Here is a 27161-nt window from a genome sequence, read left to right on the forward strand (position 1 = left end):
CGGACAAAATGGAAAGCTAGCAAGTCATTCTGCATTTCTGGAACTTTGTTATATGCTCTGCTTGGATAGATTTTTTGGACTGGACTTGATTATTCTTTGGCTTTTGTGGACTTTGATGTTTTCGGTCGGAGGAGATAAACCTCCCTTTGTAAATAAAGACTGTTGGCAAGCAGCCACTGGGTTGCTGCCAATTCTGTTATCAAAGGAAATTCTTGTCTGTTAGTTTATTTTAACTCTTGGTCGACTGCTGAAACCAAAGAGGTTGTAGAAAAAATGCTTTTAGAAGCCTCTGACGATCCCAGCTGAGCCACGCGATCATCAGAGGCTGATTTTTTTTTTTACTTTTAAAAGCATTTTTTCTGCTGAAGAGGTAGAAGAAATGCTTTTAAAAGTAAAAAAAAAACAGCCTCTGCTGATCGCACGGCTCAGCTGGGCATGGGGGGTGGCAGGGATTTTTGCTACTGGTTCTCCGAACCACCCGCCACCATCACTACTGGATCGGGCGATCCGATCCAAACCGGGAGCATTTCTCCCCTGCTTGCAGTTCTGCAAAGGATCTCCTGACCATGGCTGCCATATGCTCCTAAGGCAGGACCAGGAGAATCTCCAGATCAGGCACCAGGTCTATCTTGGCAGTGCAACCCCATCCATGATCAACAGTGTTGTCAGGTTCCAAAAACCAAGAAATACATGTTGAGATTCTTCCAAATAGTTTCCTTTATTGTTCCTCAGCTGTAGACAGAGATCTTGCCAAACTAAAGCAGACTAGTTGCACCATAAAACATATATTCTGGGACTTTTAGGTCATCTCAACTCTCTTTCTCCCACACAAGAGGGCGAAACTGCACTGTCTTTCACTCGTCTTGGATGTACTCCCTTCCTTCTGGGAATCCAAATAATATTCCGTCACAGATGGCAATTCTCCAAGAAGCGAGGAGCCCTGAATTCAAAGTCACTGTGTCTTGCCAGGCTTCAATTTTAACCTGCTGTTAACAGCTTGCCTTCGGAAGTTGTCAGAGCTTCATTACTTGAGACTTTCAAGAAAAGACTGGACTGCCATTTGTCAGAAATGGTGTAGGGTCTCCTGCTTGAGCGGGGGTTGGACTAGATGACCTATAAGGTCCCTTCCAATTCTGTTAATCTGTTAATCTCTATCAAGGCCTTGATAGTACAAGGGTTTAGTGCACCCTGTTATTAACACAGCTGCCTGCAATTTCTGCTGGTTCGAATCTCTCCAAGGCTCAAGGTTGACTCAGCCTTCCATCCTTTCTAAGGTAGGTGAAATGAGGACCCAGTTTGTGGGGGCAATAAGCTGACTTTGTATAAAATATACAAAAGAATGAAGGTTATTGCTTAACGCATTGTAAGCCGCCCTGAGTCTCCGGAGAAGGGCGGCATATAAATCAAATTAAAAAAAAAAAAAAAAAAGGCCTCAACAGCCTCCATGCACCGAGAAAGGTCAGTTGCAGCAAAACCTAAGTCATCACAGACATGCTTGTTATGAAGGAGGAAGTCATTTCCTTATATATTTCTTTACTTTTTCTTTACTGTATCCTTTTCATTCTCTTTTTCCTTTCTGCACCTTCTATTGTTTCTTTTTCCTTCTTTTCTAGATTTTAAAAATTGCTTTTTATTGTTAATTGTAATCTTTAATAACATGACTATATTTTTAAAAAAATCAAGATGGCGGTTGCAGCAATAAGACAAAACCCCGCCCCTTTTAGAAATGGATTCAAGGCCAACATATGTACAATGGGGCCAAAGCTGAGGCCATTTTTCCACAGCTACCACTTTGAGGGGTTTCTTTCACACATCCTCCTGAACACGGTTTTTGCAACTGAAACTAGAAGAAGGGAAAGTCTGTTGAATTGTGAGAATCTTGGTTCAGCTCTTACAGTTTGGCATCATTGTTCTCTTATTACTCAACACTTTACTGTGTGAGTTTACTCAACACTTTACCTTTCTTACTCAAGACTTTACTTTGTGATTCTTCCCAAAGTTTGGAATCCCCGGGGTTGCATTCTTTCAAGGCGTTTACATTAACTACCATGTTTCCCTGAAAATAAGACCCTGTCTTATATTTTTTGAACCCTGAAATAAGTGCTTGGCCTTTTTTTTGGTGAGGTCTTATTATTTTGGGGCACGTGGGACGAAACGGGGATCCTCTTGCCCTCTTACCTGATTTCCAGCTCTGTCTCCCTAACCCTAACCAGAGGAAATGGCGGGGACCAGCTGCACATGCGGTTAAATATTTTGGGGAGGGCTTATTTTCAGGGAAACACTGCATTTTAAAAGGTATAAACAGAACTACTTCAGCTGAAGCCAGCTTACTTCTGCTTCATTTCTTGCCTGCTATTCAAGGGGAAGAGGGCAGAGCATGGGGGAGAACTCAGGAATGTGTTGCCTCAGCCAGCTAGCCATAACATCTCCCAGCTGGTGTGTGAACCAAGGTCATTTCAAAGGACAGTTGTCAAAGTTGAGTGGGAACCTACACCTGGACTGATTGGCCCATTTGACCTGAGGGGCAAAGGGGTGGGTGGGGAGATCTTATTCGTTTAACTATCTCTGAGCGTGGGAATAATTAGAGCTAGCCTCACCTTTCCAAGTGCCAAAATGATGTACTCAATAAAGAATCTCTTGAACCTGAGCAAAGTGTCAGAATCCTGACTTCCCTGAGTTCATTATTTGGAACGATAATAGTATCCTTTTTTTAAAAAAAAATCATCAAATAAAAGAATTAGACCCTTCTGCTTTAGTGAAACATGCATTTCTTCTGTTAAAGAAACATTCTGGAGTGGCATGTTTGCCACTGACATACTAGACGCATGATGGCAAACGTATGACACACGAGCCAGAGATGGCATGCAGTGCCCTCTCTCTGGGCACGTGAACTGTCTCCCCAGTTCAGCTCTACCATGCATGTGCGTGCACCTCCCGCTGGCCAGCTGGTCTTCAGGTCTCTGCTGCACATGTGTGTGGGGGCACGTGGGGGGGGCACACGCACATGTGGGGGTGGGGTACATGTGGGGGCCACACACATATTGTATTTTGGGGGTTCAGGTGCGCGCATGCGCGTTCACGAACACACAGGCGCACTTTGGGCACTTGGTCTGGAAAAGGTTAACCATCTCTCAGCTCCTTCTCCCAGGCGACTCACAGGTAGCAAGAAAACACAACAGGACACATGCAGGGTCTTCAGTGAAGTTGGTTTAATGCTTAGCAGGAGCTCCGGAACAACGCTGAGCTCTATAGTAGTTTAAAGTTGGCGCTACAAACAGCGGCTACGTAGTGCCCTTTATACATTTGCTCCACCCCTCCCTAATTTACTGGCTGGATAGCATTCAGCTGTGACAGGCAATCACACACGCCCCGCTTCCGGGCGCTTCATTCCTGGGAGCGCCCCGGTCACCGTCCCTCCTCCGCCGTTCCCTAGCCCGCCGCCCCGGCCGCAAAACCCCAGTGCCACCACCACCACTTGTGAGTTTCTGTGTTCAGCATCTGGATGCAGTCCTGCATCCTCGTGTGCTTTGTTTGCTGGGCGCAGTCTTGCAGTATCAGGTACGTGTGCCCATTCTCTTTCTCCTCCTCCCCATCCCATTATTGTCGAGCGGAGGCTTGGGCTCGACACCATCACTGTACTAGACGATCCCCAGCTTATGGGAAATTGTGAATTATGTCAACAAGTTCATCATACAAGTTTTGACGTGCATCAAGGCCAAAAAGATAATCGTAATGCATCCAATGAGGAATTATTTTGTAGGAGATCAGATTACTAAGAAGAGGGAGAAATAGTTCGGTATCCTTTGGTGTTGAAATTTTATCTTTTTCACCCCTCCACATGAAGGTTGGGATATTCATTCTTATATCATAAAAGGGAGGGGTCATCTAAAGAGAAGAAGAAAAACACTTTATTAAATCTCATAACAACTAAATATTGCTACTATTATAATATTGTCCTAAAATAGCTCGTGGTTTGAATCATTTAGCTTTGCTATTTCCAAGGGTGAAGGATAGCTCTAAGCACACTGATTTATCTTTTAGAATGGTTGTTAATATAAGGCACTTTTGTTGTCCATCTCATGCTATGTGGCCATCACTATTCCATATCATAACAGGATCTTCTATTTTTCAGTAATCTACCTACATGCCCTTCTACCTCCTCCCTATTCAACCACAACCGCATAAAAATCTGAAAAAAATACCTGTTTAAATTATTAGCACAATGCGTTTTATTCATTATCTCTAATTGTCTTAATTCAATTCATGTTAATTGCTCCTAAAAGAATTTTTCCATGTAGTTTAAGAGAGTCTAAATATTTTGTGTGCTAGAAGTACTATCGCTGGTCTCATCAAATGTGCAAAAACAACTAGAATAGAATAGCAGAGTTGGAAGGGACCTTGGAGATCTTCTAGTCCAACCCCCTGCTTAAGCAGAAAAGCCTATATCATTTCAGACAAATGGTTATCCAATTTCTTCTTAAAAATTTCCAGTGTTGGAGCATTCACAGCGTCTGGAGGCAAGTTCTTCCACTGATTAATTGTTCTAACTGTCAGGAAATTCCTTCTAAGTTCTAGGTTGCTTCTCTCCTTGATTAATTTCCACCCATTGCTTCTTGTCCTGCTCTCAGGTGCTTTGGAGAATAGGTTGACTCCCTCTTCTTTGTGGTTATATTATTGTGGATCTTCAACTACAAAGTTATATATTCTTTTCTGAGTTTCCTGGCAGTTATGTCTGGGTAGACATTACATGCTTGATAGCATAGCATTCCATTGATACAAAAATGGACACTCCTGCCTTTCCTTTAATCAAAATAGATGAATCCAGGATGATATGTTAAATATAATGGTATTATGTTAAAAAAAATTACAAAAATAGTAAATTTGTAACTGCTTTATCTTCATTCTCATTTATCTGGAATATTTCTTTCATTTGAAAAAAAAATCTTTGTCTACCTGATTGTATTTTTTCATATTATTAGAACCATAGTCAAACTCTTTAAACTGCCCAGTTTCATACACCTGAAAAGGACAAGAGAAAAGTCTGTAAAACCACTTTTGTAAATTATTCTTTTACATTTTAAAAAAATGTTAATGTAATTTTCTAAAGCTTCCTATTAAAATAATCTATTACATAATCTTTTAGAATACGTTAAGATACAACGATACACAGAACAGAAGAAAAAAAAGTAATTCTGGAACAAAATAACTTTTCTAACCTGGTGTTTTTGGAGAGATTAGAATTTTAAGTTCTCTAATTAAAAAGCCAAAACTACTAATGACTAATTTTTCAAGGGCGCAATTTTTTAAAACTTGTCACAATGCAGCCAATTTTAGCTTTGTTAGCTGTAAATGATTGTCTTCCTCCCACACAAACTGTTCAGTCTTTTGCTCATCTGGAATGCACTCCCTCCTTTCTGGGAATCTGAACAACGTTCTCTCATAAATAATACATGGAGCAACTACCAGATGTCTGTTGCCCAGCTTGTCTAGTATGCCAATTGAAGAACTGAGATATATTGTAATGAATAATTTACTCCCTTGATGTGATGGAATATAGTAAGGTGGATTACGAGGAGGGAGGGAATGCATTTCAGAAAAATAAGAGGAACTCGGTCCAGATATTTTCTGAGAAAGAAGAAGGATGAAGAAATTTCTCCCTAATAGTTCTCAGATGATATGCTAGATGCAGACCAGGGGTGAAATGTTGCCAGCTCTATCCGGCTCGCGGAAGCCGGTAGCGCCAGCAGCAAGTGGTTCTGAGAACTGGTAGTGCTGGCGGCTGGAGGCTCCGCCCCACCACGTCCCAGTTTTGACCATCTGCGCATGCACAGAAGACTTTGCGCATGCACAGATGATGGCGCGGTGCATGCACATCAGCGAGCCAGTAGGGAAGGTAAGTAGGGTGCTTCAATTTGGCAAGATTCTGTCCAAAAGAGTAGAATAATAAAGAAGTCTGCTTGGAAGAACCAAGATTTGTCTTTCCTGATTTGGGGGCATGACGTTTGTACCTGACAAACAGATTATGGAAAATACTTTGCCTTTGAAGAGGACTGAAAAGTTTCAACTGATTCCAAATATAGCAGCTTGTTTAATGACTAGAGTAAATACAATTAACAGAGTAATGACACCTTGGTTGTGGTGCTTTTTTGCCAGCTGATTTGCCAACTCCAAATTCACATGATCCTTGGGGGAAGCAGTGTTCCTACTCAGTGGAGGACAGTGGATGTTTGCCCACATGTTTTCTCAATCGGTGCCCTGCCCTTAGAACACCATGAAACAAGGAGCATTTAAATGCTTGCAGATTCTTGGACAGTCCCAGTGATAGATTAGATTAGCTGATAGTTTTTAATGGTTGTTTGTCCTACAAACTGCCCTCGTCCTTTTGGGTGTAGGCCAGAGGTGTCAAACTTGCATTGTCACGGCGTCATCATGTGACGTATTGTGACTTTTTTCCCCTTCGCTAAAACGGGCGTGGGCATGGCCAGCGCATGATGCATCCGGCCTGTGAGTTTGATAGCCCTGGTGTAGGCTCTATAAGTAATGGTATAAATAAATTAATATTCAGAAAAGCTAATGGAGAGAACAAAGAAGAATTCATTTTTTTAATGAATGGAAAATTGATACTTTAATTTTATTTGAGAAAGAAGCATTTATTATGAAAACAGAGATCAAAGAGGGCATTTGCTATTCCAAGTACAGTAAGTAAAATTCACATTTTTAGTTGCACATTTCAGAATTTTTACCTGCTTCCAATGTAAGAGAGTTTTTGTTGATGTGCATCCAAATAAATGTGATACAATGACATCCAGGCGACTCTGAGGAAGAATATTTTTTAAAAACACATTTTCATTTAATTGGTACATTTATGTCACTGTCTGAAATAAAGTAGCTTGTTTAAAAAGATGTGCAATAAACATACCATATTTACATTGTTTTCACTAATTCCACCACCGGACAATAAAATATTCGCACACGTTTTTCTCCATAAATCCATGTCACAAAACTTAGTGGCCAATTTCCGTGTTATGTGATTAGGTAGCAAGCAAATTTCTTTTCTGCCTAATGTAGTCTGTGAATAAAACAATTCAGATCAATTTTCAATGCCTTTGAACTTGCTCTGTCCTTTCAAATTTGCATATTCCAAGTTTGCTTTCAAAATGCTCTTTTAAAATTATGTCCTTCAAAGTTCAAATGGTCTAGCAGCTCATCCGTTTCCTCTGCAGAAGACTGATTCATACATTGTAGATACTCGCAAAAGACTTTGGGACAATTTGTTCATCAAAAGTAAAAAGCAAAACTGTCATGTAGCCTGTTGAGATGCTGCATTCATACAGATCCCAACTATTCACAAACCACAACTATTTCCTCCTCCCCTATCTGCCTTCCGCAGAAAATTACTAAAATGCTTCTTCTGCCTTATGCTCTGTGAATGAGACTAAAAAATCAGTAGCATCCAGTGGTGAAATCTAAAATTTGTTAATACCGGTTCTGTGGGTGTGGCTTTGTGGGAGGGGTAATGTGACTGGGTGGGCTTGGCCACTTTTTTTTACTTTTAAAACCATTTTTTCTACAACCTCTTCAGCAAAGAGGTTGTAAAAAAATGCTTTCAAAAGGCTCTGACGATCCCAGCTGAGTTGTCTGATCTGCAGAGACTTTTTTTCTTTTAAATGCCTCTGACAATCAGGCAACTCAGCTTGGATCATCAGAGGCATTTAAAAGAAAAAAAAGAGTTTTTTTTTCTTTTAAATGCCTCTGATGATCCAAGCTGAGTTGCCTGATCGTTAGAGGCATTTAAAAGAAAAATAGTCTCTGCCGATCAGGCAACTCAGCTTGGATCGTAAGAGGCATTTAAAAGAAAAAAAAGGGTTTTTTTCTTTTAAAAGCCTTTGAGGATCCCAGCTGAGCCACGTGATCATCAGAGGCTTTTTATTATTATTTTTAAAAGCATTTTTTCAGCTGAAGAGGTTGTAGAAAAAATGCTGTTAAAAGTAAAAAAAAAAGCCACTGATGATTATGCGGCTCAGCTGGGCGGGGGGGGGGCAGGGATTTTTGCTACCAGTTCTCCGAACCACCTGCCTCCATCACTACCGGACTGGGCGATCCGGTCCGAACTGGGAGCATTTCACCCCTGGTAGCATCTCACCAACCTATACTGAAGACAGTACAGCAATCCATGGATGGCAATATCATCCTGCAGTTTCAGAATAACAGAGTTAGAAGGGACCTTGGAAGTCTTTTAGTCCAACCTCCTGCTCAAGCAGGTTACCTATACCATTTTAGACAAATAGCTGTCCAGTCTTTTTTTAAAAGCCTCCAGTGTTGAAGCACCCACAATTTCTGAAGGCAAGCTATTCCACTGGTTAATTGTTCTTACTGTTAAATTTCTTCTTAGTTTTTAGTTCTTTCTCTCTTTGTTCACTTTCCATCCATTGCTTCTTGTGCTCCTTCTGGTGCTTTGGAAAATAGGTTGACCCTCTCTTCTTTGTGACAGCCATTCAAATATTGGAACACTGATATCATGTCACCCCTAGCTTCACTAGACTAGCATACCCAATTTCTGCAACTGTTCTTCATATGTTATAGTCTTCAGCCTCCCAATCGTTTTTGTCACTATTCTCTGCACTCTTTCCAGAGTCTCAACTTTTTTATATTGTGGTGACCAAAATTGGATGTGGTATTCTAAGTGTGGTCCTACCAAGGCATTATAAGGCAGTAGTATCACTTCTTGTGAACTTTTATATCCTTCTGTCCTAGGATTGCATTGGGTTTTTTTGGCAGCTGCAGCACACTGATGGCTCATATTTAAGTTATTGTCCACTAAGACTCCCAGAACCTTCCTGCAGTTACTGCTGTTGTGTATTTGTAACCTGATGCCTGTTCCAAGTAGACAAGTGGTGTTGTGTCATGATCTCCTCCTACACTCTATTCATTCCACACACCCCTCCCTGAACTTGCTTCTGAAATTGTGTAGCAGGGTTTTTTTCCCCAGCATTATCTTTACTGCCTCACATCACATCCTTTGAGCAGGAAGGGCAAAAGTGAGCATGAAAACTGGCAATCGGTATATCTGTTGAATCCTTTTTGTTCCCAAACTGGGCATCAAGAAATTGCAGCTTCCTGCAATAACACCAGCGGAACTGCAAAAAACTGCGCTACTCGGAACATTGTACATTTTAAGAAGATACTTGGTTGATACCCAGGATGCTGGCAGCAAGCTGTATCAACTATCAGCACCAGTCAATGATATTTGTGATACATTTTTAAATGTTCAGTTGACTGAGTTTCAAGTTTAATGAATAAAAGAGATAACATCAACAATAATAATAATGCCAAGAAAAATAAGGGGCAGAGAGCTATTGCAAATCCATCAAACTGTAGAAGAACAAAAATTACGTTTGAATAATTATGTGAACCAAAGTACAGAAAAATTGCTGCAGGCTGTGAAAACAGAGAACACTATAAAAACAACAGAAATAGAGGCAGAATATAAGGAAAGACAGCTGGATGACAGATTAATTGATGGAAAACCAAAGCTTTGCCTGGACAGCACTTGAAAAATATTGAAGGAAAATGTGATGACAACTTGACATGGGCATGGCTTAAGATGGGAACCATCAAGAAAGAAACAGAAGGTTTAATACTGGCTACTCAAGAACAAGCACTACAAACTAATGCTATGAAGCAAAGATACAAAAATCCACTGACAATCCAAACTGCCAACTTTGCAATGACAAAGTTGAAACTATGTCACACTTAACATATGAGTGCAGAAAAATTGCACAAACTGATTATAAAGCTAGACACAACTGAGTTGCTAAATTAATCCACTGGTCACTATGTAAAAAATACAATTTACCTGTATCCAAAAAGTCATGGGAACATAAAGTGGAAAAAGTTATTGAAAATGAGAAGGTGAAGCTCTTGTGGGACTTTCGAATACAAACGGATTGTCATTGGAAACACAACATGCCAGGTATCACAGTTGTCAAAAATTGAAATGTACAATTTATTGATATCGTGATACCAGGAGACGCCAGAGTCGAAGAAAAAGAACTGGAAAAAATCATGAAATATCGCGACCTGGCCATCGAAACTACGCGATTATGGATGAAACATGTAACAGTTATACCCATTGTCATCGGGGCACTTGGTACCATGTCCAAGAATTTTATAAAAAGACATCAAGAAATGGCAGCTAACACCAGCAGAACTGCAAAAAAACTGCACTACCTGGAACATCGTACATCTTAAGAAGGTACTTGGTTGATACCTAGGACGCTGGCAGCAACCCATATCAACCATTAGCATCAGCATGGTATTTCTGATGCATTTTTGAATGTTCAGTTGACTGAGTTTCATGTTTAATGAATAAAGTAAATCATCATCATCATCATCATCATCATCATCATCATCATCATCATAGTACAAAGGCCTTCCAAACTAAAATTTTGTCTGCTGCCAAGAAAAGAATAACAAAAAGGTATCTAGCTTAGCTTCCCTTGGCAGAGTTCTCAGAATATTTTAAATTTTTTCAGTATTGTAAACCTGTTAAGAATAATTCCGTACAAATCTAAGCATGACTAACTCCTATTGAAGGCAATTCCATTTCACATGACATTGTTCTTGCCTTTTAAATATCTTAGCAATAAAATTAGCATACATTCATTCTTTGAAAACCACAGCATCAGCCACATACCTTCATAATAACTGGGTTCATATCGATTATCATTTTATACCATGGTGTGATGTGATTCACCAAATATATTGGACCAAATGCAAAAAAGATTTTTATTTTCTCAGCTAATGCTGGCATAGCTGAAAATGCAATGAATCCTAAGCATAAAGAAAATTAATTATTATTCAGAACCATTACAAGTCACAATCTGTTTATGATAATTACACTATATTTGCTAGAGCAATAAGTGAATAGTATATCCACACAATCTGATGAAGATAAATTTCTGAATTGAAAATTATCTTGAAGGAACTTCTACAACTATTTTTCAAAAGAATTCAAATGTATTTTCACTGATTGATTTCCTGTCAATTTACCACCCTCAGACATCCTTAGTTAAATATTGTGTCAGGTCCCAGATATTTCTATAGCATTTTGATGGGAGGAAGGATGGGGAGGATTGGAGTGGTCTGTATATGAAGTTTCTGCTTCTGTTTCTGTGTTAATCTCTATATGAAGTCTCTGTTTCTGTTTCCCTGCAATGATGTAGTGTGGGAGGGGTTTGGGTAGCATTGTTTTAAATAGCTGGTTTTAAATGAGAAGCTTCAGTTCCTGTCTAGATCTCTTGTTATCACTAACCTTCCAATAAAAGCTCCTTTTGGAACCACTGCAGTTTCAAGATTCCTGCTTTCTTGGGAAAGATTGGAGAGGCAAAACATTACATATTGTTTGTTTTCTTATTATGTTCTTTTGGACGAGGCTTTTTATATCCATCATATTTTATTAATAGTTATTTTTAAAAGTAATTTATTCTATTCTTACATGTTGTACTTAGACAATTACTTTTCCTTCCTTTTCACATGTAACCCTCCTATTCATTTTGTTTTTCTTTTAACAATCCTGCAATCCCTTGCATCAGGATGGAGTCAGGGCAACTGAATGGAGCTGAGCATTTACTGGCTGGATGCCCTTCTTGATGCTTATGTGGAGCTCAGAGCAGATATTTTCCCTTTAGAAATATCTGCCGCTATCTAGTATCAAACTCACAGCCTCCTGATTGTGAGGCAAGAGCTCCACCTCTAGGCCACCATGCCACTCGTAACCCTCCTATTCATCGATTCAGTAATAATGGCTTATTATCCACATTACACATAGGAATTTTACCCAATCGTAGGAGATTTCCTTGAATAGGGAGGATTCTATAGAGATGCCAAGGATTGAATTAAAGGCTATTTTGTTGAAATGCAAAGTAAAGGGGTGCTCTTTTGTTTTTGTTCTGATTTAGTGATAGCAATCCCATTCCATTTGGAATGTCACATCACACAACTTATCTAAGGATATGGGTCAATAAAGATTACATATGTTTACATCTTATGCACTGATTTCACGTCATTCACACTTTCCATTATTTTGTCCCCAACAAATTGTACAATTATTTCTTCATGGTATGATTAAACAAATCATTCTCCTACAAATCTAAACAAAAAGAAAATAAAAATGAAGAGTATAATTAAAGATATGCTGTAAGAATTAATGCTTAGAAGTCTATAGCTTTGGCCAGTTTGCATTGAACTGTAGTAATTGCACCAATTACTACAGTTCAATGAGATCAGATAATATGTCCTGGTACCAAGCCACAGTGTTGTCACCTGCATCATGATTTCATTGCATCATTTGCCTGATGACATTAAGATGCTTATCATGTCACTTGCCTTTCCACCCCCCTTGCTTCCCTTTTCACCCCTGCAAAAATCCAAGAATTTACCTAAAGTGGATCCTTGGGAATAGCCAACATAAAAAAGTTGTTTCTGTCTAGTTTTAGCTAGGATAAAATATATAATCGCTGGCAGATCTTCCATTGCCATTTCATGAAAACTGAAACAAAATAGAGTCAATCAATCAATCAATCAATCAAATCTTTGTTACAGTCCTAGCCAAATATAAGAAGGATGACATACAAACAATTGATAATTTTAAAATCTAAGAAACATAAAATATATAAAGTTATTTTAAAAAAAAACATAAAAGGTATACATAAAAAACTATAAAACTATAGAGCCTGGATAGCTCTGCAGACTAAGCACTGTAATTTAACACCAGCTGTCTGCAATTAAAGTAAGTTTGAATCTCGCCAGGCTCAAGGTTGACTCAGCCTTCCATCCTTTCTAAGGTAGGTAAATTGAGGACCCAGTTTGTACAAAGCTGACTTTGTATAAAATATACAAAAGTATGAAGGCTATTGCTTAACGCACTGTAAGCCGCCCTGAGTCTCCGGAGAAGGGCGGCATATAAATCAAATTTAAAAAAAAAAAACAAATAAAAAATGTAAAAGAATTATATGGCTGACTAAATCTATTATAATACAAAACAAAGAACTGGATAATGAAACTTTTATCACCATAGCAATATGCTATTGAGTAGCAATCTAAGCTACTCAAACTATCTCTCTTTCCTGGTTATATTTACATTAATTGTGTGTATAATTGCTTGTTTGTCATAGAACTTTAGGATGGGAAGATTTTGAAAATCATAATCTAATAGAAATGTAAAAGAAAACAATCACATATCCAGTTGGGGAAAGAATTTCTATTGGGGGAGGGGGGTTGATTTTCAAGAAAATCAGGATAGTGACCATGACTGGTGTCCATAACAATCAAAGCCCTGTCCTCTTTTTGGGTGCATTGTGACATGTTAAAAAGAAGATAGGACTTTGGTTGCACAATCATAGCTACCATCTTGATTTTTTTTTTATCTCTCCTGTGGATGCCCTTGACCGCTGATGAATATGGATTGTTGTATTTGCTCCTGGGTTGTCTCACATAGTCACACTGTGTGCACTCTGACATTTTCCTTTCAAGTCATCAACATGGCATGATCCATCTTTTGTATTTCTTTCACATAGAAATTTGCATTTTATTATCCCTCCCCTCCCAAGCACCAAATATTTTAACGTACCTGAAATTCCAGAATTCTTCTTCTTTATATGAGAAGTTCTGGTGCTGTTTACACCATCTGCTTCCTCGGTTATTTGCCAACCAAACATCAAAGCCAGCATCTGCCAGTATAAAACCTAAGCTGCCATTGGGCATATTCGTCAGCCATATTCCACAATCAGTAAGAACTCCTGGCATCAGTAAAACAACAGGTTTGGAAGCTGAAAACAAAACAAAAAAAAGGAAAGGAAAGGGAGAAAAAGATGGACAAGAAAGCAAGACATTTCAATGAGGAAAAAAAAGTAATTACTTCAAATTGCCTATGGAGGAAAAAACCCATAGTTGGGCTTTTATAATCAGGCCAGATTCTTAATTTAATTTAATTTAATTTAATTTAATTTAATTTAATTTAATTTAATTTAATTTAATTAATAAAATTAAGAATCTGGCCTGATTACAACTGAGCTATAAATATGCAAACCATAATAACATTAAAAGGCAAAGGAACAATAAAACATTTGCTTTGGCTTAATATTTTATTTATTTGTTTGTTTGTTTGTTTATTCATTATATTTGTATAACTTCCTATCTCACATAAAATTAAGTCTGGGTGGCATCACAATACTATATAACTATAAAAATGAGGTTATATTCTTTCCTCTTTCCCTATGTTCATTTAAATGAAATGATTAGCATGTAGTTTAGTCATCAAGACAATCTTGAGAGTCTTTGACTAATATCTAGACGGGGGAAAATCCCAAAACATTCCTATTAAATAATATCACAATATCATGGAAAATGAAATGAACTTGGAGCTACGAGTGTTTTGTTTTTTGTTCATTTGTTTTCAGGGCGTCTTCCATTTCCCAGAACAAATAAATTATTCCTAATGATCTCCCTCTTTAAATGAAAGAGTTTTCTCACTGCAGTATTTCTATAGAAGATAAGAATATAAATAGGATATTTCATAAGAGCAAATCAGTATTAATAAACTTTGGTTTTGTGAACTTTAAATGCAAAAAGAAACCTGTTTTCTCTGAGGCTTTCCTTCCAAGAATTCTGTTGATAGTAAGAAAGTAACCATCATTTGTCAGGATTTCATGTTCCTCATTAGGATAACCATGATATTGTAAGACTTCACTCTGGAAAAAGATATAAAAAAGATGCTCCATTCATAACTTTGCCTTAGATCTCTAGCATGTTTGATATTTGCCTTTGCAGAGATGTTTCTGAAGGCAATACTACATTCTTAATAAAGGAGGAAATCCTATAGTTTCCCCAATAGTTACACACACACATACCAGTGGTGGGTTTCAAATTTTTTTACTACCAGTTCTGTGGGTATGGCTTGGTGGGCATGGCATGGCTTGGTGGGCGTGGGAGGGGAAGGATACTGCAAAATCCTCATTCCCTCCCCACTCCAGGGGAAGGATGCTGCAAAATCCTCATTTCCTCCTGATCAGCTGGGACTTGGGAGGTAGAGAATAGATGGGGGTGGGGCCAGTCAGAATTTTTATTACCGGTTCTCTGAACTACTCAAAATTTCCGCTACCGGTTCTCCAGAACTGGTCAGAACCTGCTGAAACTCACCTCTGACACATACACACACAGAGGGAGGGAGGGAGAGAAAGAGAGAGAAAGAGAGAGAACTGTTGTAATCAGTCTTGTTTACCTTTTAACCTTGTTTACCTTTTAATTACCCTTACAAATTATAGACTTAGCTAGTGTCGAAATATAAACCTCAGGCGAGTAAAATTATCATCCTTAATCATAAGGTTTAGCAACAGCTAGATTTGCCTGTGAAATTGATAGGAACGTTTAACCTGTCCTTCAACGAATGAGAATATTAATAACAGCAATGTCTCTACGTATTATAAGAAGCCAGTTCCACAAATGAAAGAGTGACTTTTTTGTGGTAACCTCTCCAGCATTTGGAAGAACAATTTTGAGATATATGTGCCAGTCTAACAGGAGACCAAAAGCAATGAATCTTCCACTTCAATTCTTGCACTGAAGCTGAAGTAAATCCACCTGGTTTCCATAGCAGCTGCCAGTTTGTTTCCTGTATAAGATTACCCATATCAGTATCTTCAGCTTCCTTTAATCCATATGGTAGATCTTTATTTCTGATTGCAATAATAACCTACACATTTTTGAGGTTGTCCCTTTTGGTTGATCTAAAGAATTAAGTATTAAATTCTCAGAATTACTATAAAGCCATATTGCTGAAATTCCAAGGAGATTTGAGTTGACATCAAAATAGTCATGATATCTTATCGCCTATTCATTGCTTATCTTTATTTGAAAATGCACCATTACAGTAAAACTCTTTTAGGCTATAAAGATTATATTCTATCAAAGACTTCCTTTTAGCCAAATCAGAATGAAGATCAAAATAGGCTATCAAAGGAGTAAAAAGAGAAACTGTGTATTTATTCTTCCAAATTTGGAGAATATTGAGCATTAAGAATAAATGTTTTAGTGAAAATATTTTCAATCTGTTTTATTCCAGAAAAATGTTTCAGGGGAAAAACAACAACACTGATTTATAAATCGCTAAATGTCTATCGAGATTCTCAGTCATCCAGGTCATGAAGACATCAAGCAAAAATCAAGAATCCCAAAGATGCTTTTTCAAGAGGCAGCTGGACTTTCTGGTTTTTCCTTGAAGATGTTTTGCTTCTCATCCAAGAAGCTTCTTTGGCTCTGGATGAGAGCTGAATAAAACAGGTGGATTTACTTCAGCTTCAATGCAAGAATTGAAGTGGAAGATTCATTGCTTTTGGTCTCCTGTTAGACTGGCACATATATCTCAAAATTGTTCTTCCAAATGCTGAAGAGGTTACCACAAAAAATTCACTCTTTCATTTGTGGAACTGGCTTCTTATAATACGTAGAGCCATTGCTGTTATTAATATTCTCATTAGTTGAAGGACAGGTTAAACGTTCCTATCAATTTCATAGGCAAATCTAACTGGCACTAAACCTTATGATTAAGGATGATAATTTTACTCACCTGAGGTTTATATTTCTACACTAGCTAAGACTATAATTTGTAAGGATAATTAAAAGGTAAACAAGGTTAAAAGGTAAACAAGACTGATTACAACAATTCTCTCTCTTTCTCTCTCTTTCTCTCCCTCCCTCCTCTGTGTGTGTATGTGTCAGAGGTGGGTTTCAGCAGATTCTGTCCAGTTCTGGAGAATTGGTAGTGGAAATTTTGAGTAGTTCGGAGAACCGGTAGTAAAAAAGCACCTTTGGGATTGATTTATAAACTTCTTTGACTCTAGTTTCAATCCAAATCCAGTGATTAGAAGAGTCCACCATAATAAGAGCACCAACTTGCCACTTGATAATGTATTAACAAATTGGGACTCCTGGGGTGGAGGAGGTTTCTGCAGAGTATTGTCAGAGAAGTCAAGATAACATCTACAATAGTGCAATCAATCATTGCACCACTGTAAGATCGATGTCAGGTATACATAGAGAGAATCTCCGAACTCAAAACAATATTCCAACCCCAAATAGGAATGTTAAATGATACCAATGGACAAATAGTAATAAATTAAAAATAGGTCAAAGAAAAAGGCCTGGGTTTAACTTTAACTTTTCAAATTTATTGTTTTACTTTGTTTTTTGCTCTTAAAAGTTGACCAGCAGTCATGCTGATTTATTTCAACTCCTTGCTGGACTCTTTTTTTTTCCTTTATATTTTTTTTTCTCTTTTTCCTATAAAGACTGAGGAAGATTGGAGAATGGATTTATTACACCTAACTGGAAACCACTTCTATTTGGACTTGGTTGGGAAGATAGTGAAGACTGAATTTATTATATTTAATTAGTCAACAATTGGTAAAAAATAGCACTAAGAAACAAATACGGATGTGTGATCCAGGATGAATTACTTTTAATTTTTGGGATGATTGGGATAGATAAGATGCTGTGCTAAACTTTCTATAAGTGGATTACAATAGCATTTTCTTAACAGAGAGTTTTGAGACCTTAATCTTGTCATTATTATCTCTTTTATTCATTAAACATGAAACTCAGTCAACTGAACATTTAAAAATGTATCATAAATATCATAGACTATTGGTGTTAATGGTTGATAGGGGCTGCTACCAGAGTCCTAGGTATCAACCAAGTATCTTCTTAAATATACGATGTTCCGAGTAGCGCAGTGTAGTTTCGATGGCCAGGTTGCAATATTTCATAATTTTTTCCAGTTCTTTTTCTTTGACTCTGGCATCTCCTGGTACAGCGATATCAATAAATTGTACGCTTCAGCCCTTGACATCCATAATATCTGGCGTGTTGTGTTCCAAATGACAATCCGTCTGTATTCGAAAGTCCCACAAGATATTCACCATCTCATTTTTTATGACTTTTTCCACCTTATGTTCCCATGACTTTTCAGATACAGGTAGGGCGTATTTTTTACATAATGACCAGTGGATTAATTTAGCAACTCGATAATTTCTAGCTTTGTAATCAGTTTGCGCAATTTTGCTGCACTCACATATTAAGTGTGAAATAGTTTCAACTTTGTCATTGCAAAGTCAGCAGTTTGAATTTTTAATGGATTTTTGTATCTTCATTTTCATGGCATTAGTTTGTAGTGCTTATTCTTTATTTTTTTGGCTATACATTAATATCATTGAACAGTGAGGGATCTAGTTATCATTCATTTAAATACAAATAATAGTAATATTAATAATATTTGTTACATTAATCATACTTATGTAATTGTGTTATTATACATATTTGTGTTAGTGTGTTCCTTCATTGTTTAGTTGTTCAGTGTTTTTGTGCACCATTCTAATAACAATCTCAATATTATTTAAACATACATAGTGATACTATCTTTCAACATCTAATCTTTATATCTAGCTATTACTTTTAGTATATGATATAAAAATATGTATAATAATATTCCCCCTTGATCTTATTCCTGCCTCTATTCTAGCTCTCAATAAAGCCAATCTTATATTAAACAGCATTCCTTTTCTTACCATCATCTCTTGCCCACTTTAGTATTTTAATTATTCATTTTTGACTTGCCTCCCAAACTCCTCCCTTGGATCTTTGTTTTTGTCTATATCTTTCCTATTTAACTCAAATATTTCTTCCATCTCTACTATCTCTTGCTGCTGTACCTCTGGAGGTTCTTCCCAAGCCCCAAGCCTCTATCTTCTCTTCAAAACTATCTTTCTTTTTATCCAATCACATTTTTTGATCTCTTAATATATATTGTCCCTTATCTGATTCATAAGTCTTTATTGTCTTCTCCTTCTTCTCTTCTTGTTTTATTTGTTGATTTATCTGTTCTGTCTTTTCCTCTGGTCTGTCTATTATCTCCTCTATTTCCTGTGTTTTATAATCTTTGTTCATTGTCTCTTATTCATTATTTTCTGATTTCCCCACAATGTCATGCATTAAGTCTTTTATCTCCCTGTGATTATTTATCAAAATATCATAAGTACTTTGAAGCATCAACACTATTTCTTTTTGAAATCCACTCAACTCCCCTATCAAAATAAGACATCTTGTCTTATTTTGATAGGTCCAAATATTGCTCAATAGCCTCAGTAGTCTGTCACTGCCCCAAAGTTTCAATTGTCTATGACCTCAGAAAGCCAGTTTAGAAACCATTTGCTCAATCCTAACATTGCTCCTCAGGGAAATGTAATAGTTATAGTTCTTTGTGTCCAACAATTAGTCAATTAGTTCCATTTAGGTAATCCAGGAAGACTTCCAAATGTCTTCTTATGTCACTCTATAAATTCAGTCATAGATTCTGGCATTTAAAAGTCGCTTTCTTTTAGATGTCTTCCATAATCTCACAGTTAAACCTCCAGTAACCATGAAGTAGATGAATATAGAACAGTAGATAGTACAGCAGTCCTCCAGACATTATTTATTTCCACTTTTTTTTCTTTAGTCTTATCAGTACTTTCCAAGGTTGTAGGAGTTTAGTATATATTTCATTAAAAACCAGTAGATTGTGCCTTCATCTTAAATTTCAATGTTGCACAAAATCTAGCAAATAGTCAATATTCAGACAAATAATTCCAGCATTTTAAAATGCCTTACCAAAATATTGCCAATGAAGTTTGAAACTCCAATCTTTCTATATTTTAAAGATTTTACTCTCTCCCTTTAATTTTCTTTCTGGTCTGTAATTGTTCTGTTTGTAATTATTCGCCACTTAAACAAGTATTTCAAAGATTCTCTTTTCCAGGATTTATTTTCTTTGGGGCTAGGTTCTCACCCAGTTCTAATCATTGTTCATCTACACCGCGCCAGCACCGCTCCCACTTCATGGCAGCCATAATGGCTGCCTCTCCTCTTCGTCATTGGATGGGAGGGAATCCCTGGGTCCAGCTCTCTGTGACCTACAGTGTGTGCCTCCTTTCTTCATCACCCCACAGGGTGACTTTAGCCCCTTGGGGGGCCCTCCAATGAGGAGGATTTGTCACAAGTTCACAGAGCCCCACTCCTCTCGTCCGATCTCACCGCAACATCAAACTGGAAGTCCTTAATGCTTTCGTTTTCATGGCATTACCCTGTTTCCCCCAAAATAAGACATCCCCTGATAATAAGCCTAATCGGGCTTTTGGGCACATGACAATAAGGACAAGCGCTTATTTCAGGGTTCAAATAAAAAATAAGACAGGGCCTTATTTTCGGGGAAACACGGTAGTTTGTAGTGCTTGTTCTTGAGCAGCCAGTATTAAACCTTCCATTTCTTTCTTGATGGTTCCTCTCTTAAGCCATGCCCATGTCAAGTTGTTATCACATTTTCCTTCAATGTTTTTCAAGTGCTGTCCATGCAAAGGTTTGGTTTTCCATCCATTTAATCTGCCATCCAGCTGTTTTTCCTTATATTCTGACTTTGTTTCTGTTGTTTATATAATGTTCTCCATTTTCACAGCCCTCAGCAATTTTTCTGTACTTTGGTTCACATAATCATTCAAACTTTGTTTTTCTTCTTCTATAGTTTTATGGATTTGCAATAGCCCTCTGCCCCCTATTCTTCTTGGCAGGTACAACCTGTCGATGTCACTTCATGGATGTAAAGCGTGGTACATATTCAAAAGTTTAAATGTTTTCTGGTCCAGATTTTCCAGTTCAGTTGATTATTCCAGCTCGGTAGCATATCACTGGAAGTGCCTATGTGTTAATGGCTTTAATTATGTTTCTAGCATTCAGTTTTGATATTAATATTTTTCGGACTCTCCTGATGTATTCCTTTTGTGCTGACTCTTTGACTTTTCCATTCAAGAAGTTATCTGCTTCCAATATGCCTAGGTATTTGTAACCGTCATCCTTTGCTAATGCTTTCACTATGCTTCTATTTCCCAGTTCTATTCCTTCTATTTTTTCCATTTTTCCTCACTGCATGGATAGTATAGCACATTTTTCAAGTCCAAAGTTCATCCTGATGTCGCTGCTGAACAGTTGAACTGTGTTGAGAATTGATTCAAGTTCAGTGGAACTTTTCACATACAGTTTTAAGATATATAGATATATAGATATATAGATATATAGATATATAGATATATAGATATACTCCCTTATGTGTGTGCGTTTTCTTTTCATTTTGATGCACTTTTAAAAAATGTCTTGATTGGTGGACTTCCGGGTTGGCTCCGCAGCACCATTGACGGTCTTTTTAGACCGCCGCCCCCGTGACTCCGTTGAGCCGTTCTGACAGCGTTAATCAGCTGTCAAACGGCTTGAAAATCTCCCCTTCGGGAAAAGAAGGGGAGGAGAGCAGGTGGGTGAGGGTAGAGCTCCCTGAAAACCCCTGGATTAATTCCAGGGGTTAGGAGGGTGAGAGCTCCCCGTTCAGCCCACTGAAGCTCCGGATCCGGGGGGACTCTGTTTTTTTTACAGAGCTAGGTGTTGCGTCCAATTTCTGCTGTCAAACAGAAGATTAAATGATTTCAAAAAAGCAGGCGGAACAGAAGCAGGAGGACAAGCTTTTTGCAAGTATAACACTTAACTCCGGGGATACAATGTTTCTAATTGGATTTTCTGAGCTGGAAGTTAAGATGGCGTTTCTTTGTTGCGATTTTAAAAGGGAAAGTTAGAAAAAGTTTTTGCTAATAGACTCGTGCTCAGAGACTGGCTTTAAGTTGCTGGAACAGATTTTGAAGAGCTGTTTGGGAAAAGATTGTTTATAAAGAAATTGCTGAATGCTGCTCAAAAGGATGGCTCTGACTTTATGATTTTATGGTTGTGGGAAGAAAGAAAATTTCTTTAAAATAAAATGGCTTCTAAGAAAGGAGATCTTGAAAGTGCTGGATGCTATTTGGAGGTGTCAGAAACGAAACAGTTGTCTGATTTACAGAGTTGTAAGGATTTTGATGCAGAACTTACAGAATTTATAAAAGAAGCCATGAATAATCATACTGCAGCTATAAGTAACCAAATAGCAATTCTTAAAGGGATAACAACAGAAATGACTGAGGAAATCAAAACAACTACGGAGCATGATGACAACTCAGGAGATATTGCAGCAGAGAGGGTGGAAGAATTTTCTCAAGAATTTTCGAGCTTACTCTCTGCTCTTTTCGGAAAAATTGATAGAATCCTTTAAAATTATGACTTGGTTTGGAAAAAAGTAGTAAATGACCAGACTTTCGAAGTTTCAGAAGATGAAGGAGACTTGTCAGTGGCATCTATACATTTAATAGAAAAGAAACAATTGAACTTTTCTTCACAAACTCTTGACAAACTTTGGTTTTACAGACGAAGGAATGAACTGATTTATATAAGCATGAAGAGGCGATTTGGGGGCTCTAAATCAGAGGAAACTTTTTTAAAAAGGGGACAATTTTTGCAGTTATATCAACCTCAAATTAAAATGAAAAACCTCCTCAAAATAGAAGTAGGAGGGATGCAGAAAGATTGGAAAAAATATAAAAAGAAAGCAAGAATGGAAGATTAACCTTTTCTTTTGGCTTTGTAGTTGTTCTACTCATGGTTAAAAATGATTATGTTGTAGGTATTATAACTACTGAGGGGGGAAAAAGTATAAAGTTAAATATTGATTTTTAAATATGATGTACTAATGATTGATTAATCCTTTTTGGTTTTTTAGTTTATGTATTAATGGTTAATTATGTTGTTGATTATCTTTTAAATTTTAAAAATTGGAGGGAGGAATAATGAAGGGGGGTAATCTTTTTTGGTTTTCTAGTTAATGTACTAATGGTTAATTATAAAAATGTAGAAATTTAATTAGTGAATATCTAAGGTTTATTTTTTGTTATGAGACTTCAAAATATCTGAACTTTGAGAAAAATAGGAGGGGGAAAAATGTTTTTAGGTTTGAATGTTTAAGATTTGTTAATGGTTTTAAAATTCTTAGAGTTATTGGATTACATGTTACTTTGTGTTTATATAAAGGGAGGTTGATGAAATTGTAAAAGGGGAGTTAAGGGGTCTTGGGAGTTATTAAATCTTGCAGTTAGCTAGTTTATTTTAGCGAATGTTTGGTGAAATCTATGCCCTGTTTTTGTTCTGGGAAGTCGGGGGTGGGGGGTGGTAAGGAGGGGTTGAAGACTGAGTTTACCAAATTGATTTTTTTTTCTTTTTTTCTGATGATAGTATGAATGATTGTTTATATTGTATACTTGTTTGATCAGAAAATAAAAACTTTTTTATTAAAAAAAAAATGTCTTGATTGTTTTATGTTTTGCCCTTTTTGGGGAAGGTTTTTTTTTTTAATTTTATATTTTAACTTTCTTTTGAATAAAATAAAATAAAAAATGAGGGAAAAAAGAAATATGATAAGCAATCAGTAAAGGTTCTAATTAACGTATGCCAGCCAACCTGGAAAATGACACAGAGGACACAAAGAAGTAAATATATGTTCCAACACCAAAGAAAGGAGGCTCAACAGATGTACAAACTATGGTCCTATTTCACACACTAGCAAAATAATGCTTAGGAACATCTGGTGCAGATTAAAGCCCTGCATGAAAATGAACCTTCGACACCCAACATGGTAAAAGAGGAAGTAAAGAAGAATGGAAAAAGAGATGCAAGATATTTAATCTGGCTTTTTAAAAAATCCAAGGAACATGAAATATTGATACATCTGAATGATTGAGAAAGCCAAAGAATACCAGGGAGAAGTCAATATATACTTTATTGATCCTAGAAAGCAGTGGTGGGATTCAATTTTTTTTACTACCGGTTCTGTGAGTGTGGCTTAGTGGGCATGGCATGGCATGGCTTGGCATGGCTTGGGAGGCATGGCAGGAGAAGGATACTGTAAAATCTCCATTCCCTCCCTACTCCAGGGGAAGGTTACTGCAAAATCCCCATTTCCTCCTGCTCAGCTGGGACTTAGGAGGCAGAGAATAGATGGGGGCAGGGCCAGTCAGAGTGGTATTTACCGGTTCTCTGAACTACTCAAAATTTCCGCTACCGGTTCTCCAGAACTGGTCAGAACCTGTTGAAACCCACCGCTGCTAGAAAGGCCTTTGATTGTGCCTATCACATTAAGTTATAGAATGTCCTTAGAAAAATGAGATTCCCAGAGCATTACATTGACCTCATCAGAAACCTACCATATACCAGCCTACCAGCCTTGGTAGTACAAGGGTTTAAGGCACCCTGTTATTAAGCTGCTTAAGACCAGCTGCCTGCAATTACTGCAGGGTTCGAATCTCGCCAAGGCTCAAGGTTGACTCAGCCTTCCATCCTTTCTAAGGTAGGTGAAATGAGGACCCAGTTTGTGGGAGCAATAAGCTGACTTTGTATAAATATACAAAAGGATGAAGGCTATTGCTGAGCACATTGTAAGCCGCCCTGAGTCTCCGGAGAAGGGCGGCATATAAATCAAATTAAAAATAAAAATAAAAAAATAAATATAGAGACCAAGAATATAGACAGAATATGGTGAAACAGATTGGCTCCAGGTTGGCAAAGGAGTGAGACAAAGATGTATATTCTCCCCTTATTTAGGTATTGAGGGAGGTGCCCATTGGTCTGTGAGTACCCCAAGGAATGCAACCTTGACCATTACAAACTCTAAAACAACTGATTCAAATATGAACTTACTAGTATAAGTGGGACAGCTTTACCATTGTATATATAAAATCTTGATTCAGAAACCTGATTAGAATCGACAATGGGGTTCCAACCCTCAGTGTATTAAGTATTGTATTAAAGTATATTAACCACGTTAAACTTACAATATTCATGAATGTTTCAGGGTTCCCTTCTCTCTTTGTTCTTGGCAATTGTTTGGAATCATTGAACTCCAGAACCAAAAGAGATATCATAAGAAACAAAAACATCTTCAGCATCTGTAAAATAGCAATGTAACTTATAGCATTATTGTGCTTTTGCCAGACAGCTTTTAAAGGGTTAAGATTATAAATTGAAACCAATGTGTTTTTGATGTTGACAGCAATGTTAAAATAAAAATAAGCGAGTACCTTATGTCACTATGCAGCCTTGAGGGCTTGAATCAGTTCCCACACTTGTTGTTTCACACAATGTATACCTTTCTGTTAGCCAGACAAGAGTATTTTTTTTTTTTTTAATTTGATTTATATGCCGCCCTTCTCCGGAGACTCAGGGCGGCTTACAATGCTTTAAGCAATAGCCTTCATTCTTTTGTATATTTTATACAAAGTCAGCTTATTGCCCCCACAAACTGGGTCCTCATTTCACCTACCTTAGAAAGGATGGAAGGCTGAGTCAACCTTGAGCCTTGGAGAGATTCGAACCAGCAGAAATTGCAGGCAGCTGTGTTAATATTTAATTAATTTGTTCACTTAATCGTTTAATCCACATAACCCTGAAATCATTTTCATTCAGACAAATTAAGATAAATGCTATGATAACAAGATGCATTACTGTATTGCAGTGATGGCTAACCTTTTTGCCATTGCGTGCCAAAAGTGGGGGGAGTACAGGGGGGTCACGCACGTGCATGTCCACACCCATAATTCAATGCCCTTTGCCCCCATGCATGTACGCATGACTCCCCCATGCGACCCCCGCTTTTGGCACATGATAACACCGTGGGCCCGGTAGGCCCATTTTTTGCCCTCCCCAGGTTCCAGAGGCTTTCTTGGAGCCTGGGGAGGGCGAAAACAGCCTTCCCCACTCCACGGAGACCCTCTGGAGGCCAGAAATGGCCGGTTTCCCGACTTCCAGTGGGCCTGGAAGGCCCGAAAATCAGCTGGCCAGTGCGTGCATGTGCGCTGGAGCTGAGATAGGGCAACGCACGCGTGCCCACAGATATGGCTCTCGTCATCACAGCTGTATTGTATTCAGTAAAAATATGCAATACCTTCATGCAATCTCATAAACATATCAGAAAACATTTCTGTTTTTTTAAAAAAATAATAAATGAGAACAATACAACCATTCTTTGGAAGCATACAGCGAAAGCAAGGGACATCTGTAATTAGATGACAAAACAGATTAAATAAAAGGTTACAAAAACTGAACTGAAGAGTGTCTATTTCAAAGGAACTGTGAATCCTGAAACCTGATTAGGCTGGCAACTCTGATTAATACTCACAAGTTTGGAGAGAGGAGTATTTTTTGTGTAAAACAACATATGTCATTGTCTGAGCCCTTATAAATGAAACAAATATTCTGTGAGGGAAAGAACAATTTTGTGAAGACTCTTTGCTATACACACATTCCTCTTTGCTGTTTAGGATTGAAGAACATCTGAATGATATTAAATGCTGTTATTATGTTCTCAGCATATAAGGGACTTTGACATACAATGGAAACCCTTCATGCCTACATGAAAACAATAAAACTAACTTAAAACACACGTTCTTAATATGACTAAAAAACAGTGTAAAAGAAATTCTTACCACTCACTCCAAGGCTCTGCTATTTATGAGGTGTTCCAAATTACAAAGGGTGGAGATATTTGTAATACAGAGCCTTGAAGGATATTGAAACTAACATCATAGGATTTATTGTTGCACCACACTAACATTCCAGGCTCTTCCAATTACCGTAACATATATTTGTTTAAAGCAAGACAGAAATATATTCCTCCCTGCTGCATTTTTTAACCCCATACTTCCTGTATGTTCAAAATATTTGTTTTTTAAACATAAATAACCAACCCAAGTCCTGCATAAATAAGTGGAGATGGCATGAACTTAGTGAAAAATGTGAGACTCTTGCCCAAAAATATCAGTGAAATAATATGAAAAAGTGTCCGATGACTATGAGATCAAGACCGATGTGTATAAAGAAAGCAATGTCCTGAACAAATCCATAATGGGCCTATGCAAGCTTTGCTGGATATTGTGTCTTTTACTTTGCAAGACAGATAGAAAAAGAGTTATTACAACATAACACTGGTGCTTTTAATAGACATGTTTAATTTCAGAACTACTTCCAATATCTCATTTGTTTTTTGATGCCCATCATCAAAGAGACACAGTTGTCTGGGGATATAGCATAAATGACAAATTATAGTAAGGCCAGATTTCTCTATTATTTGGGCCTGGAGGAACAAAGTATGGATTCTTGAAATCTAGCTGGACAAG

General features: G+C 37.6%; 1 protein-coding gene across 1 annotated transcript; it reads right to left on the reverse strand.

Annotated features, from left to right (window-relative positions):
- Positions 1–3491: 3491 nt before the first annotated feature.
- Positions 3492–24935, reverse strand: LOC139317939 (lipase member M-like). Its single transcript, XM_070945119.1, has 9 exons — positions 24822–24935; positions 14636–14750; positions 13631–13829; positions 12441–12550; positions 10697–10833; positions 6920–7069; positions 6744–6815; positions 4954–5019; positions 3492–3885 (listed from the first exon to the last, which is right to left on the reverse strand). Exons 1-9 carry the CDS (start codon positions 24933–24935, stop codon positions 3655–3657), a joined length of 1194 nt encoding a protein of 397 aa, XP_070801220.1. The 3' UTR covers positions 3492–3654.
- Positions 24936–27161: the final 2226 nt, after the last annotated feature.

Source organism: Pituophis catenifer, unplaced genomic scaffold (assembly GCF_029215685.1).
Source record: "Pituophis catenifer annectens isolate HBS135680 unplaced genomic scaffold, rPitCat1.0.hap2 SCAF_6, whole genome shotgun sequence".
Classification (NCBI taxonomy): domain Eukaryota; kingdom Metazoa; phylum Chordata; class Lepidosauria; order Squamata; family Colubridae; genus Pituophis; species Pituophis catenifer.

Coding starts and splice junctions, on each gene's coding strand:
- LOC139317939 (XM_070945119.1), bottom strand. CDS start 24,935: ATGCTGAAGATGTTTTTGTTTCTTATGATATCTCTTTTGGTTCTGGAG. Junction 12,551..13,630: donor GAAGAATTCTGGAATTTCAG/GTACGTTAAAAT, acceptor ATTTTGTTTCAG/TTTTCATGAAATGGCAATGG. Junction 6,816..6,919: donor GTGAAAACAATGTAAATATG/GTATGTTTATTG, acceptor ATTCTTCCTCAG/AGTCGCCTGGATGTCATTGT.